General features: G+C 54.8%; 1 protein-coding gene across 1 annotated transcript in view; it reads left to right on the forward strand.

The window, feature by feature from the left end:
• Nucleotides 1–17234, forward strand: part of SHB (SH2 domain containing adaptor protein B) — a 126290-nt gene extending 109056 nt beyond the window's left edge. Inside the window, exon 6 of the mRNA XM_054584636.1 lies at nt 16582–17234. Coding sequence (XP_054440611.1) covers nt 16582–16765 — 184 coding nt within the window. The 3' untranslated portion in view covers nt 16766–17234. The remainder of the gene's footprint in view (nt 1–16581) is intronic.
• Nucleotides 17235–18654: the final 1420 nt, after the last annotated feature.

The following is an 18654-nucleotide window of genomic DNA, read 5'->3' on the forward strand; positions in this document are numbered from 1 at the left end:
CCCAGGTCCTGAGTCGGCCTGGCTTGGGCTCCTGACCCCTGGTCCTGCTGCTTACTAGCAGGATGGTCTTGGGCAAAGGGATTTAACATCTCTGAGCCTCAGCTTCTCATCTGTAACATGGGTTTTACAGGTATACCGATGAAGAGACAGTATATGCGAAGTGCTTAGCATGTGCCTGGCGTGCAGTAAGTGCTCAGTCAGGGCGTGAGTGGTCGCTCACTGTCTTTGTTGGAGACTTTGGAGAGCCACAGGCTGAGGAAAGAGCTCTGTGTGGTCCAGCCTTGCAGACTGCCTAGGTCCAACCTAGAGGTCTCTCTGTGCCCACGGCCGCCTCCATTTGCGGTGGTGGTACTTTGGAGTTTGTGCAGGCTACGACTCGAGAAAATCCCACATCATTGTAGCTGAGACTTTGAGTCACTCAGAGCTAGAGTCAAATCCAGGCTGCCCTCTTCCTGGCTGTGTGACCTTGGGCAAGTCACTTAACCTCTCTGACCTCCCAGTTCCTCTTGAGTAGCTGGGCAGGATGAGCACATCAACAGGCATTACGTTCTGTCCTTCTCGCTGTCCTGCCGCCCTTCTCACTCCCTGTCTGTCTTCAGGCATGAGTTAAACGCACACTCTCGCCAGAGCTTGATCTCCTTCTCTCATGGGTGGGCAGGCGGGGCGGGGGGGGGTGATGTGTGGTTTTTGTTTTGCGGTTTGGTTTTGTTTTGTTTTGTTTTTGGAAAGCCAGTGTAGAAGCCCTGGTACACTAAACATGCTGAGTAGAAATATTGGGATTTAGGGAACAGAAAGAGACCTTTTAGGTCACCCAGCCCAGTGCCCTGTACAGGTGGACAAACTAAATTCCAAAAAGGGGCAGTAGCTCACCCACCCCCTGGCTGCCCAGCCAGGCTGTTTTCTGGCAGCGCTTGAGTCAGCCTGAGACGCGGCGAGCAGGCAGGGGTGGGGGCCCTCGTCTTTGTTGTCATTATATGGAGGATTTCACATCCTTTCAGGGCTGATGGAGGAAAAATGAACTTTCCATTCAATTAGTGTGCGGCATGTTTTCTCCTTCCGAATGGTTTAAAGGAAATGCTGAGATTAGGAGCTGCTGCAGTAGGCAAAGCAGAGGCTCCTCAAATGCTCTTTGCAGGGACTCAACAGAAACAGGGAACTTGAGAATGTGCAAGAGCCTGCCTTGCAGGATGAAAGGGCGCGCCATTGAGAGACACCGTGAGGAATAATAGATGACGTTTCCCTATTCAGAAATTACTGAGAAAATATCCCCAGCTGGTGGTAAAACATTTTCAAGGACACTGCCCTCACCATTAACGCTGTTCCTCTTCTGGACTCCGCGCATAGTGCTTGGGGGATTCCGGGGGCGGGGTTGAGGGGGGACCCAGGTTCAAACCCCAGGTCCGCCTCTGACTGGCTGTGGGGCCCCAGACCACAGGTTCCTTCCTTTCTCAGGGGCGGCCCATTGTAGCTGCGCTGCTCAGAGCTGTGGGGGCCTGGGTTCCGCTGCTGAACTGCTTTAGTGAGATGACGGATGTCGGGGCACCTGGCAGGTTGCTGGTACTTATGAACAGCAAGTTTCCCCGCTGTGGTAGGATGTGGCGAGAAGGGTGGGAATTATACCTTTATTTTTATAGCTATACCATCTGAGGCTCACACTGTCACGGCGAGTGAGTGAAGAGCTGGGATTTTAATGCAGCCTCTTTCTGTCCCCTGGAGCCCCTCCGAGTAGAAGCAGCCCCGCCTTTCTTCTCCACTGAGTCTGAGACGCCTCGTCAGGGCCCAAGCGGGTACCTGGTTAGTGCAGCCCCAGGACCGAAGCCAGACATTCTGAGCAGCATCTGGGCCACAAGCCCATTGCTGGGCATTTCTCTGGCACCTTTCCCAGGGCAATGACCGTAACGCCCCTTCCCTCAGCTTGTCGATGCCTAAAGACTTTGGGGCTTTCTCTGTCTCGCTCTGAAGCAACAGTTTTGGGATGAGGGACCCAACTGCAGGAGGCGCTTTCCTGCTTGGGTTCAGGTTGCTGGGAACATCTCAGCATCTGGTGGCAGAGAAAGAAGTTGAAGCAGCTCAGAAGGGGCCGTGGTGGCCTCGTGTTGGTTTTCAGAAGCCCTGTCTGACCACAGATGAATCTGGAAGGCAGGTCGGGAGTGAAGGCCTGGCTGCTGCAGAGGGCGCCCCGTTCCCTGAAGCACCAGGGCAGTGGGAGCAGAAAGGAAAGCGTGTTATGGTAGAACTGACGAGGTGAGGAAGCAGGAAGTCAAGGGCCTCGTCCAGATTTCCAAACGGCTGGAGGAGGGGAGGCGTTGCCAGCTACAGCGTGGACCTGGAATGGTCATTTTTGAAAAGCCCCAGAAAAATTTGCGCTTCTTAACTCAGCTGCCCGCTTTCTACCCCTGCCCCAAACCCCAAGGCAAGAGGCGCCCGCACTCCTGCTGCCGGCCCACTCCCCGGGGCGGCTGCCAGCCTGGCAGTGCCCAGGCGTGCCTGCTGGTGGGCTGGGGTCTCCCTTCCCAACCTCTGGGTCCCCCACCCACCCCCGGCCAAGCAGTCAGTGCGACTTTTGCTCCCCCGAGAGCTCCCTGGGCCCCTCCAGTGGCTGAGCCACCCCAATTACATCTCCAGCTGGTTTTTAATTATCTCATATCAGCCCGCATAAATCTGCCTGTGTGGCTCGCCCGCCAGGGGAGGCATTCCCGCTGCCCGGCATTCCAGCTGCCCGTCCGTCGCCAGGAAACCTCGTGCCCTGGGACGGCTTCCTTTCTGAGGCACTGGGTGGTCTCTCCAAATGAGAAAAACATTTCTTTCCAGTCACGTTTCTAACATCCTGTTAATATGACTTATTTAATAATATTTTTGTAAAAGCTATCTGGGAATGTCTTGGTTGGGGGCTTGGGAAGGGCAAAAAGGGGGCTTGCAGGGACCAGCCATGGTGACAGGACCAGAGCCTGGTCCCGCTGCTGTCTGTGAGGGTCACCCAGCGAGTAGCTTCACGCCTCTGAGCCTCTGGCCCCGAGGCACAGGAGGAGGAAGGCTCTTTGTAAACGCAGAGAGGCCCGAGGAGTGCAGGTGGGGTTATCTGCCCAGCCTCTGTGCTCACCCCAGGGAAGAACCTGCGGTCCGGTCAAGCCGAGCTTAGAGCTGGGTAAATAGCTCAAAAGGCCCCAGAGGAAACAGGGTCAGCCCCCACCTCGAGGCATTTGGTTGGGCTCCAAGGCACAGCTTCATCCAGTAAAATCCCAAGGTGCAAGGTCGCTGTTCCCCTTTGGGCCATTGCAGCCAGATGAAGGTCTTGAGTCATCAGGGTCAAGACCCTGGCTTTCAGACAGGGAAACGGGAAGGCCAAAGGACCTGCCAAGGTCCCAGGGCCAGTTGCTGGCAGAGCTCGGATGCCTTGACTCTCCTCCCAGGGTTATTACCGTTTTGAGCCCCATGGCAACATATTTCCTTGTCCCTTTGTATCCATAAACATTCTTGATATTGGAGGCAGATTTAGAAAATTGGATGTCTGATTTTATGGCTCTTGTCTTTGTTCCCACAGTTGAAATGCTAAAACTATAAAAATGCTTTGCTGTGTGTGTGTGTGTGTGTGTGTGTGTGTGTGTGTGACCCACGAGCACACTCGTCAGCTTGGCCAGGGCAGAGGCCACTCCTCTGCCTGCGCTCAGTCCCCTGTCCTCCTTCCAGCCATGGGTGCTTTCTGCCACTTTTAGAGCTTTCTTTCTTTTTTGATTATTTTGCCCAAGAGGAATATCAGAAACAATTGGATTTGGCAAAGCCAGCTTATTAGAAAGGCTTTAATTAGAGCCTTTTTTTTTTTTTTTTTTTTTTTTTTTGTTCCTTTTTGCTATTTTGCTTTTGAAAACCCACATGCTGATCACAGCTCCAGGCGGCTTGGGGACCCGCCTGCCACATTCTTAGCCCAGCCTTTCCAGGCAGGGCTGACAAATCAATCAGCAGCGTGGCTAACTGCTGCGCTCCTGTCACACGCCAGGCCTTCAGCTGAGTGGGGAGATGAAGGTACGTCAGACTCTCAGCGTCTGGGTCAGGGGAAATGCAGGTAGGCGAGGGCTCTAGTGGAGGGAGGAGTGGCAGAAAATAAATGAGGGAAGAAGCAAGTCAGTCTGACCAGAGGCATCGTGGAAGGCTTCCTGGAGGAGGTAGCATTTGAGCAGGGCCTTGGAGGATAATAATTTGGGAGGACATAAGAGCAAGGTAGGATGGTTAGGTTTGGAATAGAGAAAAGGTCTCTGCAGTGTTTCCTTTCCCTACGGTCCCAACTTGTTTTTCATTGTCACCGCCATATAAGCGCCCCATTGGCCTAGATGACCAACAACAGCACTGTGGACACAGACGTGCCTTGTGAACTCTGAAGTCCCAGCCAGCTCTCTCCAGCTCCTCACAGCATCCCCACTTCGTCCTCAGGGGAAAGGGCCCCAGGAGGCAGCGGGGCTTACCTGCAGTCACGCCGGCCCTCTGCACTCCCAGCCCCGCTTCCTTTCCACAGCTCCCCTGCACCCCCCAACTTGCCAAAGCACAGGCTGTGTGCCCATGATTTCCACCTGACACTAAGGGTGTGCGCCCTACCCAGGCTGAACACAGCCTCCCAGGGAGGAACACATCTGCACGGTGCCAGGTGGGCTCTTTGCAGCCCCTAGAACCGGGGATTAGACATGGATCAGAACAGGCTTCTGCAGCACGCGTCCCGAGGCAGGTAGGATTATGCCAGTCATAATGATGAGAAACTCAGAGAAGCTTCTGTGTTCTGACACAAATGATCGTAAAACCACTAAGGTGACACTTGAGTTCCTAGAAATTTCAGGCTAGAAAAATACTTCCCCTGTCATGAATTGTTCCAGTTTTCACCAAAGAAAAATCTTCCATGAAGAATCTAGGGTTGACTAATTGGCCTTTTGTGGGAGTTGCGTGTTTAAAAAGCAATCAGTTCCAATAGTAACTCTTTGGAACTCAATTACTTGCAGCCATGCTGGGGCGGCGGGGGGGGGGGATTTAAAAAACTATAATTAATGGGTCAAACCCTAGCCAAATACTAAAATGAAAGCTTTGTTGTGTATCAAGGCAGAAATCAATTTCATTAGGAGGCAAAAGGCCAGAGATTTAACTTTGAGAAAATTCTCCACCCTGTGGACAGAGGTTGTCAAGAAGCTGCCGGGGAGAATGCCCAAGCACGAGGGGCTTTGCCCTCCAGAGCCTGGATTCCTAAGGGCTGACAATGACCTTCCACATCTGCATTTGCAAACCATGCATGTGCAGCCAAAGCCAGTGGCTTTTGCTTCTTGATGTTCTTGGACTGGTGCCGCCTTTGGTTTTGGTCAGGAGGTGAGTGTTGTCTTTACCCAGTGACACCTGCATGTCAGTAAGACCCTGTGCTCTGGGACTTGAGAGAAGGTAAAGAGAAAGGTGGACTCAGGAAGTCAGCAGACATCCGAAAGGAGCTGAGCCACGATTTGGGGTGCCCACATCGATGGTGGAGTCGTGTCCAGACAGGAGGGCTGATGGCTAAGCGGGAGAGACCTACCAGGATGATGTCGGTGTATGGGAGAGAGTGCGCAGCAGGGGTGACCGGGATGGGAAGGGACAGGAGATGCTGCCCGGTGAGGACAGCCGGAGAGAGAAGCAGCCTCGGGCTTTCCAGTCTCTAAGGGCCATCCCAGGGTAGAAGGCACATCTGTGGCCTGCGGGAACCTGAGCTCGGAGCCAGGGCAACCGTCTCTAAGCTGCCAAAGTCAGATTTATCTCCGAAGGTGGAAGGACTTAACTAGGGGCCGAGCCAATCAGGGTTGGATGGGGTTGTGTTGGTGGAGTAAGCTCCCCAGCTCTGAAAGTAAGCAACCACAGCTGGCCACTAGATGTCGGGAATATTACAAAGGAGTTTCCGCCATCAGAATTAGAATGGTGGTTCTCGAGTTTGAATGTCCATCAGAATCTCTTGAAGAGCATATTAAAAGCAGATTCTGGTTCCAAAAAGGCCTGGGAGCCACAGGCTTGACAAGTCCCCAGGGACTCCGACAGAGCATCTGGGGCACATTGGAAGAGGCCATTTTGGAGCGACCAGCACGTCTCTCCCCTCTCCCAGCCCTGGGACTCTAGGGTGTCTGTATTGAAGGCGAGTCCTTCTGTGTAATATCTGAATAGTCAGTAAGTCTGTCCTTACGTAGTGTTAGCCGCGCTTCAAAGGTTTGAGGTTTGCAGGGCATCGGTGGTCATCGACTCCTTTCGCTTCATTGTGTAGACGAGGACACAGAGGCCTAAGAGGGCAGGAGCCAGGGCTGGGGATAGGTCCCCAGCGTCCGGTTCAGAGCTTTTCAATTGCTTTCAGTAGACTTTAGGGAACATCGTCAACTGCTCCCTGTGAGGCTCATTTCCCCAAGGACTTGGGAGTTGTTTCCACTGAGAACCACTGTTATTCACATGGTTTGCACAAGACCCTCGGCCAGGATGGCTTATCGTCAATTCTGGCTTTGACATTCCAGAAAGAACAGTATCCTGAGGTAGATGCAGGGCCCCTGAGCAGGCAGAGCTGTGGTAACCCGCCGTTTTTAAAGGCCTCTCTGGATGTCCCTTCTTTACTTTCTTCCTTTCTCTTTCTTCTCTTCCTCCCTTCTATTTTGTTTTTAAGTTGGATCAGGTGCTTTGTGGGTGGGTGCCCTTCGTTGCAGTGCCCTGGGTCAGCCAGTAGGGAGGCCCCCGCCAAGGCTGGAGCTGGCAGGGAGGATAGTAAGGGTGCTCGCTGTGCTTTAAGGATAAGGATGGCAGCTGGGGCGTTGCTGCTTCCCTGCCCGTCCCTGCACGCCCGCTCCCACCAGCACACCCTGGAGCATGCTGGCAGTGCCTGAGATTCCCCTTCAGCTGATGGCACGAGGGCGGGGGCGTGTGCCTGATCCCCTGGGGAGTGGGAGCAGCCCTCCACCCCTCTGGGCCTCAGTATCGTCTGTAAAATGAGGACAGGGAACCAGATGGTCTCAAAAGCCTCTGCTTAGTGTCTTGTCTCCCTCAGAAATGTTGACTACAGAGCAGCACACACAGGAGGCCCTTAATAAACGCCATAGGCCGTCTATGACCAGTGTATTTTAAGCAAAAAGACCTCTTTCCTCATTATTTCTGTCCTGTTTTCATATGGACCCCCTTGTGTAACAATGTGCTGTCAAGAGCGTGGTGCAATACTGCCTGATGGTAGGGGACACTGATCGCAGGGAAGCGAGCACCCTGCCCATTGTCACCCAGCCACAGTGCTGGGGCCAGACCCCAGGATGCCACCCCAGCCCGACGGGCTCCCCAGCTGGAGGAGGCGGTCCTGCAGCCCGGAGGCTGCCTGACCATCCGTGGCCTCTGGGCTGCCAACGTGGCCATGACAGACCAGACAGACGCGGAGATACACTCAGTGCTCAGCCTGGGCGGCAGAGCCGTCAAGACAGACCAGATGGGTAGCCAGCTTGTACAAAGGCTGCAGCAGAGCCATGGCTTGTGGGGGGCGGGGGGGGCTGTCAGAACCCCGAGCGTCAGCACTGTCCATCCCAGACCTCAGGACAGCCCTTACAGGTGAGTGGTGAAGCTCCATTACACAGATGGGGAAACCGAGGCACAGTTCACAGAGGCAAGGGGCAGCCCGGGTCCACGGGTGCTGGTCCTCGCCCTGGTGTCTTTTGGAGCTGTCCGCCCTCCTCACCCAGGGGTGCTCCCGTTGTCTCACTCCTAAGCCTCTCCAGGGTTGATCCCCGGTTTCCAGCTCCCCTTTGCATATAAAAGCCATCGTGGCCCTCAAAACCTCCCCTTGGCAGCTGGTGCTCGCCTCCACGGCTGCCTTTGCCTAGCAGGTGTGGCATGGTCCCCCACGCTCTGCTGGCTGGGGGACAAGGGGGAGCTGGTCTATGGGAACAGCCTGGGGCATTTTGCAGCCAAGCTATTTGGCAAATTCTGTGTTGTGACAGTAGCCACATGACCCAGCCTTTATCAAGTGTTCGCGCTTCTTTCACGTGGAAGGTCTCGCCACTCACAGCGACTGTGAGGGTGGACTCGTCATTTCCCATTTCTTCAGTGAAGAGGTGAGGTGCTGACAACTAGTGAGGGAGTGTGGCTTTAATCTTGGCACTACTGAAATTGGAGCTGTGCTGTTCTTTGCTCTGGGGGCTGTCCTATGCATAGTAGGCTGTTTAGCAGCAACCCTGGCTTCCACCTAAAAGCCAGCAACACCCATGTTTCCAGACATCACCCAGTATACCCAGGAAGAGGGGTGAACTTGCCCAGGTTGGGACCTACCGCTCCCAGGAGAGTATGAGCCAGCAGGGACTTTCCGTATAGAAGAAGGACCTTCCTGCGCCTAAGTCCATCCTGTCCTTCCCATTGGCACAGGCCTTAGGAAGCCTGCTTTTGTCATTGTGCCGTCCCCAAACCTGGGAATGACGAGTCCACCCTCACAGTAGCTGTGAGTGGCGAGACCTTCCACGTGAAAGAAGCGCGAACACTTGATAAAGGCTGGGTCATGTGGCTACTGACACAACACAGAATTTGCCAAATAGCTTGGCTGCAAAATGCCCCAGGCTGTTCCCATAGACCAGCTCCCCCTTGTCCCCTAGCCAGCAGAGCGGCGGGGGGGCCATGCCACACCCCAATTCTGGCCCGTCTTTCTCCCTGTGTAAGAGTTAGCCATCCTGCCCTCCTTGGTCTTCCTGGCTGGTGCTTGGGTGGCCCCGACCCCCTCTTGGGATGCCCCTAATTGGCTTGAGCGCTAGATGGGACCCCTTCACCTTTCCCAGAAGGGGACACTGAGGGCCCAGGGAGAGGGGACTTGCCCAGCCAACAACATCTGTGGGAGCAGTTTGAACACAGGTGTCTGACTTCAGTGTAGCCACCGCCACCAACTCCACCTATTCCTAACACAAAAGCGCCTTTGTGTTCCTAGAAAAGCCCTCAGAGGTAAAAAGAGGTGGGAGGACCACTCCAGAGCCTCTTTCCCATTCCTGGAACTCTGACAACATCTCACACATTATCTCCACCCCTGCTTGGCCCCCTCCCCTTGTGCAGTTGGCTGACCTTCAAGCATCATTACCCTCCCACTTACACACCTCCAGTAATGGGAGGCTCACTCCCTACACTGTCAGCCTTGATCATTAAAATCTTCCTGCCTGACACTTTGTTAGTCTTCTGCAAAAATTGCCCTAAATGGGTTGGTTTATTTTGACCTGCCCGCTGCTTTGTGTGGCACAAAGCGAGCCTTATGCCTCCTCGTGTTTGCCAGAGAGGCATCTGCTCTCCTGCCTGGAGACGGCTTTCTGTCATGATTTACTGAAGGCCCTCACCCTGAGCCGCCAGCTTGGAACTCGAGAAATGCCCGGGTGTCTCAGGAAGGCTAATCGCTGCTGAGGCATTTATTGAAAGTATAATTATTTGGTTGTAAATCAAGTGGTTTGGCTGAGCAGCATTCACTTTGAGACGTTTGTTTGCAATAACCTAGTTATGTGTCATTGGCTTGTCACTGTGACAAGGCTGTGTCAGAAGGCAGTGGGCGGTGTACAGGTGTGGCGTCGGAGGCCCCTTCCCCCAGCTCCCTCTACTCCGCTGGGAGGGACCTCCGGCCCTACTCCGTACAGTGCGCAGCTGGAGAGAAGCCATGCGCAGCCAGGACCACTCCCGCGCTGGTCCTCTGACCCTGATGTCCTCTCACTGTGACCTGGGCAAGTTGCTTCTCCTTCTGGCCCTTGGCCTTCTCACCTGTGCAGCAGGCATCTTGCCAGATAACGCCAGCCCTGCCTGCTTCTCTCTGAAGCCACAGGTTGGTCCAGCGTGGACCAAGTGTGGCGGCGGCTATCATGGTGCACCGTCGTGTTTCAGGCTCCCAGACCTTGTGCTGCAAGTTCACCGCCTGTGCTCGTGCTAGCTGACACATGGTAGGCCCCCGGGGGATATCGACCAAGTATCTGTCCCCTGAAAGCCCCTGGGGGTATTTCTCTCTGCAGCAGGGCCAGGGCTCTCCTGGGAGCAGGCTTCTCAGCAGGCACAGAGTTTGTGGAGTGGAGAGCTAGGAGGGGTCCTGCCATGGCCACCCTGCAGACCGCCTCCCTCGGGAAGCTCCCGCACCCACGGTCACAGCAGACCAGTGGTACAGGCAGGCCTAGAACATGCCCCTCTCCCCGCTGATTCAGTTCACATCCATATTCACCACAGCCTGAGGGCACACCTGTGGGGGCAGAAGGGCCCCTTGGGCAGGGCTCACGCCCTCTCCATGGGGTGGTGCTCCGCTGGCCCTGAGAGCGAGCACTGGTTGCTGCTGTTGTGTTCGTGGAGGTCGGGAGACCTGGGACAGCTCTCTCCCCTGAGCGTCCTCCTGCAAGCCATTGTTGAGTGCATTGCAAATGTCCAGTCTCACCTTAGCTGGTCACCAGTTCAATTCCCAGTCAGGACACCTGCCTGGGTTGTGGGCCAGGTTCCCAGTAGGGGGCGTGTGAGAAGAAACTGATCAATGTTTCTCTCCTCTATTCTTCCCTTCTCTTAAAAAAAAACAAAAACAAAAACTACAGTGCCTTTTGATCTCTCCTGTCATGGATCTGGCTCCAGGAATCTGAACAATGTAAGATTCATATGTTTAGTTAAAGTGTCTACACAAGAGAAGGTCCATTAAGACCCCAAAAATGCATCCATTTAGAGATTTGCTGGGCCCCAAGGGGGCAGGGCCTGGGCCAGGGCCCGCAGGAAAGCCATAGCTTTTAGAGGGAACTTGTCTCACATTCATGTTTTGTTTATTTAGGCCTGGGCAGTGGTCCCAGGAGTTTCTTTTGAAATCCCAATGAAAGAGAAAGGTTTGACCCATTCTCCCTTGTGGCCTCCTTTAGGCAAGTCCTGCCTGGTTTAAGAGGCACCTGCCTTTGTACCCCCTGCAGGCGTGACCCTCTAGGCATGCCTATGGCTCTGCCCCTCACTAAGCCTGCTCTGCAGAATCTCTCTGGTTTGTCCTGGGGCCAGTGCTGACCAGACAAAGCAGCCACTGTGTCTGACCTTGGAGGAGGCAGCTTCTACCCTGGCTGGGCCACACTGGGGGACACGGCGGAGCAGCCACCCGCCTGCCCTTGGGAACTTACAGTCCAGACAGGAGAATGCATGGGGCCTTGTTTTCCTAGCTCAGGGTAGACCCTTCCTAGATCGCTTCTGGGTGGGTGGATGGACGGACAATGTGCCGGGCATGTGCTGAGGGCCGAGCGGGGTAGGGCTTGGCCTGCTGAAGAAACATCACAATGAACAGGCAGGGTTCTTGACCTCAGGAGCACGCAGAGCCACAGGGAAGCCAAGTCTCAGGACAGAAAGAGTCCAAAGGGCCACCTGGACACCTGGAACCACCGCACAGGGTGGCCAAGCAAGGAAGGTGAGGCTGCAGTGGCAGCTTCAGAGCCCTGAATGCTTACCATGAGCTAAGAAAAAAATGCAGGCTTAAGGGTCAGGCAGACATAGTGAAACCTGACCCTGCCGCGTCCCGTGGGACAGCACACAACCACCCCATCTGTAGACAGCGATGGTGATACCATCTTAGTGACGTTGCTGTGGACTTCAGTGAGATAACATGTGACCACAGCTCCGCTCGGTGCCCGGTGCACCGTGGGGACTCGAGCAGTGCAGGTGTCATTCATCCTGCAGCGGCAGTGGGGAGCCAAGGGACAGCGTCCCGGGGCATCTCGGTCGAGAGAGGGTCTCCATCAAGAGAGCGGCGCCCCACCCGCCTTTCAGCAGAGGTGAAGCGGAGATCACCTCTGTGTGGATTCGTGTGACTGGGTCCTAAGCACTAGTCCCAGAGGGCACATAAATATTATATGCAAGTATTTTTAAGTCATTTCATCATGAAAAGAAGCGATTTAACATAACTATTACCCTGGATTCTTCATGAAATATGCATCAAGCAATTAGGTCTAAAAGCGAGAGGTGAGGCCTCGCACCCTGCTCGGCCGGCAGCTGTGGGCTGAGTGATGTTTTATTAAAGCCCATGATTATGAGACGAGGTGGGGCCTGTTATTAGGCCCCGCACGCCAGGCATGTTTGATAATCCTAGTGATGAGGAGGTGCTTTTTGTGATGATAATGAGCGATCTGAGCGCCATGACAGCCCCGGCACCCCCCAGCCTCTGTGAGCCTTACAAGACTCATTAGACAGGTCACCCACAGGAGACATCCCTAATTGTGACTTTGCTCTTGCAAGATGTCCTATCAAAGGAGATAGGGCTGACACAGGAGCTTGGCAGGTGGTGACAGCCCTTCTGAACTCCCCAGGGACCGGTGCCTTTCCAGGAGCAACGATGCAGAGGTGGGGTGGCCCGGGGCGCAAGGGCCCTGGGTGCTGCCTGTAGCTGAAGCCCACGTTGCTGTGTGCACTGGGCCGGAGTGTTGCTGTCTCTGAACTCAGTGTCCACCGAAGTACCCCAGGAGCATGAGAGCATGTGGTCCCCAGGCTGCTCTCGCCCCGGAAGCACTCCGTCCTCAGCAGCCATAGCATCCCTGTGTGTGCGGGTTATCCGACACACCCTCTGTCCTTCCGAGGAATTTTTTAATTTTTTTTTCTCCTATGCTTGATGTCTTCTGTATGGAACTGGGAGCCATTAAAGCCATCTCTGGCAGCTGTTTTTAAGTGTTCAGCTGCTCTTAGGTGGCATCTCGTGGTGACCTTCTGACTGCTCAGGGTATGTTATTACAGCACATCTCTTGCATGTGTTTTGACAAGGCTTCCCCTGACCTTTGCCTGAGTCAGGGTTTGACAGATTGTCTCATAAAGAAACTCTGCTCACCTCTCAGAGCCCACCAACCCCATGGGAAGGGTCACCACCCTGCCTCCATGGCTGGGGCTCCGCTGGTCAGGACACGCCATCCCCAATCCCCGGATGGCCCTTCATTGCTGGCCCGCGTTGCCCCTGGCCCCCACCCCCCATCAGCCCGGCAGTCTCGGGTTCGAGCAGTCCCTTGGTCAGGATCTAGTGCCTCTGGCTCACCCCCCTGCCCGGCCCCGTGTGGAGCACTGAGGGCTAAGTAGGGCCCTGTCTGGAGCAAGGCAGTGCTGAGGTCCGGAGCACAGGCTGGGGGAAGGCCTGCCAGAGAGGGAAGCAGCGGCACCACTGCCACCGCTGCCGATCGCCGTGTGGCCTTGGGTCAGCCACCTCCCCGCTGAGCCTCTGTACTCTCAGCACAAGGCCTGGCTCACGGGAACACTCAGGAAACATCCACCCTGAAGGCCATGGGGGCAGTGGAGTGGGGTGTGAGGCCGCCTCCAGGCCCCTTCCTGCAGGAAGCCCTCATGGAGTAAGCAGTAGACTGTCCTTATACACATGGGATCCAGGACCTTCGGCCCAGAAGCACCCTCAGAGGCCACCCAGCTAGCCTCCCGAGGGATCCAGCGGGGACAGGGATGGAGCCCAGCACCAGCCAAGGCCCAGAGAACCACGGGGTGCGGTGCGTGAGCCCAAGGGAGGGACCATTCCACAGGGGCGTTTCCACTGTGAGGCCCAGCTCTTTGGCTTTTCTGTCTCTGCTGGGGAACGGTCAGGCCGTGGGGCCAGATGGGGGGTCACGGCCTGAGTCCTCTCCCTTGGTCTCCAAGCTTCATGACTGGCCTGCTGCCTTGGCATAGCCTGGCATGGTTAGACACTAGCATTCAAGTGTCAGGGGAACAAACAGCGGGCCGGGGGGGGGTTCAGGAGGGGCTTCGGGACGTGCTCTCAGCTGCGCTGCCTCGCAAGCCCCTATCTGTGGGGGTAGGGCCATCCCTGTGGCATTTCTAATAACTGGTGGCCATTTTGAGCCCATGGCCTGGGAACAAGAGCTTCTGCTTCTACCTCTGGCTCCGTCAGCTGTTGCCACCATCCCAGCCCACTACCCTTGCTGGCTGTTTTAGTAACAACCTGTGTGAAAAATGACCTGTTAACCCATAGGAGTGACTTTCCTTAATATCCTTAAAAATTACATGAGCTCTCCCTGCGACTTCATACCTGGGGTGCCTGCAGAGCCTTGGCGTTCACACTCTGCTCACGGCCAGCAGCTGTGATCCTGTCCTACACAGTCTACGCTTTGCACCCCCGTTGTAGATCTGTGAGCATCATGGTCTGGCACCCCAAAACAGGACTCGACTCAACTCACAAAGGGGCATGATGTGCCAGAGGACACGCCCCAGTTTTCTTAGCTTCATTCAAGTACAGCCCTTTCCAGGCCAGCAGAGAGCTGCGCTCCCTCCAGTGTGGCGGGTGGCTGGGTCTTCTCTCAAATGGGGCTCTACGTTCTCCACTTCATGCGCACACCACATCCCTTCCCACAGCTGCAGCAAGCGCGCCTCCTGCTCCTCAGATGTGTCGAGGCAATTCTCGAATGAAATGACCCTTCGCGGAAGAGCAGAACTTGCCACAGGCTCTGTAATTAGAACATTGTCAGCCTTAAAAAAATCTTGATTTAAATTTCAGTTCTTTGTAGGAATTATTCTCTCTTGAAACATAATTGCTCTCCAAACGATTTCCTTTAAGCCAAGGGTGACATCTCTAAATACGTTATTACAAGCAGATGGATTGCCAGTGCCTGCACTTCATTACACGTTTGCTCTGCCCATTTAAAAATGGTCTGGGAGTCCAAATTGATGTGTTAATAGAACAGGTGCTGGGAAGCGAGGGGAGTCCTGACTGGGAGAGGGGTAAGCCCTCCTGTGCCCCTATGAGAGCAGCCAAAGCCAGAAGAGCAGGCCCTTAGAAAGGACGCCTGTGTCCACCTGGAGCCCTCGGCCTCACCTGGGGAGGGCGTGGCTACAAGCTACCAGCATCCAGGGAAGGTCACTTGGAGAAGGCGGCAGGAGTTCCGAGCCCCGGCTTTTCTCGCTAAGTGACACTCAATATATTGGACTGTGCTTTGGAAACCACAGCATCCACAGGTGTGGCAGCCAAATTGTAAGGTCCACGCCGGGAACTGAGTGGGCGGGAAAAGGGCAACATGGGCAAAGGCAGGTCGGCAGAGGGTAAGTGGTCAGACATGGCTGGAGCCCTGGGTGAGACGCGCGAGAGGTCCCCTGGGGGCAGGCGGAAGCAGCATGGCCTTCGCTGTCTGTGAGCTGCACCCCACCCAGTGTGCTGGGGCAGGTAGGAGGCTGTTGGGGTCATGGGGCACAGAGCTCTGCTCTGATCTCCAAGGAACCAACCCACTGCCCTTTTCAGCAGACGCTGGGCATGGTGGACAGAGGCCCTGCTCTGTGGAGCTCTTGGGAATTGGGAAGCTGTATGCTGGGCACACACCCTCTCCGTATACCATTGGCTAAAACCAACCACATGGGTACAGTTGCTCCAAGGGAGGCTGGGAAATGGAGTCCCAGCCGGACGGCCCCTTCCCAGTTACAGTTCCACACTATACTGATGGGAAAGCACCGGTTTTTGGAACGTGGCTCACCAGCCCTCTCTGCCACGCTCTGTCCTCATCGGTAAACTGTGGGCGATGACCCCTGTCCTGCCCTGCCCTCTCGTCAGGGCTCCAGACTCACACTTTGCACCTTCCAGGTGTCAACATGAGAAGCATCCAAACCTGTAAGAATTTTTATGAGTTTATTTGAGCCAAACTGATGACAGTTGCCAGGAAGCAACACCTCAACATATAGAGAGAATGGCAGTTATGCGCCTTATTCTACACATTAGAATCAAAGGAGGAGGCATAAGGGGGTTACGTGAAACCCACTGGTGATTAGGGAGGTGGGAGAAAGCAAAGCGGAGAAATCTCTGGGATTGGATAAAAAATAGAATAGATATGTATTTCTTTTACATTTGTAGGTGTAGGATAGTTAACAGTCCACAAGTAATAACAATAATGAGGGGATTTGTGGTCTGTACTCTGGTGCCCTGGTTGTGCTTTAATGGGTCTGGAAAAAGGAAAGCACTTTGACATTCCAAACGCATGTTATCTGAAATGTAAAAAGACAGCTGACAGGCTCCCGCCCTAGGACAGTACTACCTGCCATGAACTGCTTTTAGGCAGAAAGTGTTAATTTCAAACCATCCTAGATGGTTAGTACTTTGGTCTCTGAGTGTTGAGGCCACCACGCAGGCCTCCCCTGAGCTTGTCAAGTTTCATACATGGCCCCCTTTTCGTCCACAGACAAGGCTTAAATACTTGACTGCATGAGCAATAGGAAGAGGGGCCAAGGTCTTGGGGTCCAAAGACTCTCTTGCAGTCCAAAGACTCTCTTGCAGCAGCAGTGTTGGCTGCTGGTTCCAGGTCCGATGCTGGGGCTGGGGGCGCTCCCAGGTGCAGCTGCATTTTGGTGGGCCTGGGCTCCGGTCCTGGCTTGGAGAGGTGAGACTCAACGGCTGCTTCGTGGCTGGGATCTCTTCTGTCCCAGGCACCAAGGACACCTTGCACCTTAGCAGAAATTTGGCCAGAGGGATAGTTCTCCGCATTAATGGGTATGAATACATGACATGTCCTTGTTCAGAGCTAAACTGAGTGGCTCTCTGAAAAACTGCTTTCCTGCTCCTCAGCCCTCCTGCACCCGTCCCCTCCTCCTGACCGAATGGTTGCCTTGGCCTTTGTCATGCTGCAGATCCTAATACCCTCTGTGTTTTGTTCACAGGAGCAACCAGGGCTTTATGCACATGAAACTGGCCAAAACCAAAGAGAAATACATTCTGGGTCAGAACAGCCCCCCGTTCGACAGCGTCCCAGAAGTCATCCACTACTACACCACCAGAAAGCTGCCTATCAAAGGGGCTGAGCACCTGTCCCTCCTCTACCCTGTGGCTGTGCGGACCCTGTGAGCGGACCAGCCATGCCCTGCTCTGAGACGGGGCCCAGACTTGGAGGAGCCGGAGCCCCCCGCCGACCAGCCCGGCTGCTGTTGCCAGCCGTGTCCAGTTCGTGTCATGTGTATGGTACTAGCACACCACTGCATGTCTCTAGAATGCTGTTGCCACTATGCGGGGGCTGGAAAAGGCCTAGATAAAGACAGAGGGATGGCCAACAAGCCACGCCAGCCCCCACCCCACCCCCTCCTTGAGTTTCTGTGAATTAAAATATTTGCAAATCCAAAGAGATGCCTTCCAGGATGAACAAAGGAGAGCAGCTCCGAGGGGCGGGGCGGGAACTCCCTGGGTTGCAGCTCTTTGTTCTCCAGCCGTCACAAATTCACACCTGTGTGTGGGGCGCAGTTTTCCCACCAGGGCCTCACTGGTGCTGGGAGCCAAATGCGGGCGCTTGGAGAGCCCCCAAGGCCCCTGGAGGCCCACCTCCCCTCTGGGGTGGGGGTGGGTAGGTTGTGTGTGTGTGTGTGTGTGTGTGTGTGCACGCGCGTGTGTGTGTGCACATACGTGAGAACATTGTCACACACAGATGTGAGTAAGCCCGCTAATCCACTTTTAGTCACTCATTGTAATCATTAGATCTTCAAGGAATCATTGTGCGGTCAAAAAGAGGATTGAATTATTTATGAATAGGGTGTGTAAATAAAATAGTCATTTAATATATATTCTTTTCCCTCTTTATTTTTTTACATACATATGCCACAGAGGGTCTCTGAGGGGGTGGTGCTTACCTGCCGGCATGTCTCCTGGGCACGTGTAGGGGGAGCGAGCAAGCAAGCAAGCGAGCGAGGGAGGGAGGCAGAGCCCCAGCTCAGAGCTGAGGCGGTGGGCGGGGCGGGGGTTGGTTTCTTTGTCCCCTGAGAGTCAACTTGCAGGAAGATGCAGCCACATCCTGCCTTCAGGCTCCAGCAATGGCAGCCTCAAATGCCAACCCAACAGCCAGGCTCCCACTTCTGCCTCCTGCAGCCCAGTGATGGCAAGTCTGGGTTCACCCCTTAGGTGCACAGCACTGGGCAGCCTACAAAGGACTCTCCCCGTTATTTAGTCGGGCCACCCCGTGAGGCATTTAGCGCCTGGATAAGGGGGTCTCAGACAGGGGTAGTAACTTGCCCAAGGTCACCCAGCTCATAGGCAAGGGATGCTCTTGAGCCAATTGGCAGACTCTGGGGCCAGTGCTTTGGCTCTACATGGCCTCGCTGTCACCCAGTTCCTGGGGAAAGGCACATCCTGACCTCTTGTGGGACACAGAGCCCCACTGGTCGTCCACACTGCTTTCACAGGTAAAAACCACCGCACGCAGACTCGCTTCTGCCCGGTCCCTGTCCTTGACAGGAGCAGGGACTCTTCCCACACACTCAGGGCGGACCCTTACAAGGCTGCAAGGTGGCTCTGATTCAGCTCCCCTTCCTTTCCTACCTACCCACCACCACACTATAGTTCAATGTGAATGGAAGAAATAGAAGAATCCCACCGTGTAGCCTGAAAGGTGTGGCTTCCGTCTACTGAAGGAGGAATAAGGGACCCAGCCATCATACGAATTTCCCATCTCAGCGCCTTCGCCAGTACCCGTCATCCTGCCTGCCCAGCTGGTCTGCGTGGAATGGAAGTTCGGTAACTTGTCCTCAGCAGCAGGGGCCAAGCTTGATCACCAGCAGGTGCACAACCCCCCGCGATTTGGCACTGCCAGCGCCTCAGAGATGCTTGAGGCTCCCTATTCAGATGTGGAGACAGACGCCAGCGAAGGACAAGGACTTGCCGTGGCCACCTGTCAAGCTAGGACAGAGCTGAACTAAAAGCCATCCGTGTTCCTTTAGTTCTGCCGTGGATTTCTGTGATTTGTGGCCAAA

The sequence above is a fragment of the Pteronotus mesoamericanus genome, unplaced genomic scaffold (genome assembly GCF_021234165.1).
Source record: "Pteronotus mesoamericanus isolate MK-2021 breed Mesoamerican mustached bat unplaced genomic scaffold, CSHL_Meso_final contig_78, whole genome shotgun sequence".
In the NCBI taxonomy this organism is placed as follows: Eukaryota; Metazoa; Chordata; class Mammalia; order Chiroptera; family Mormoopidae; genus Pteronotus; species Pteronotus mesoamericanus.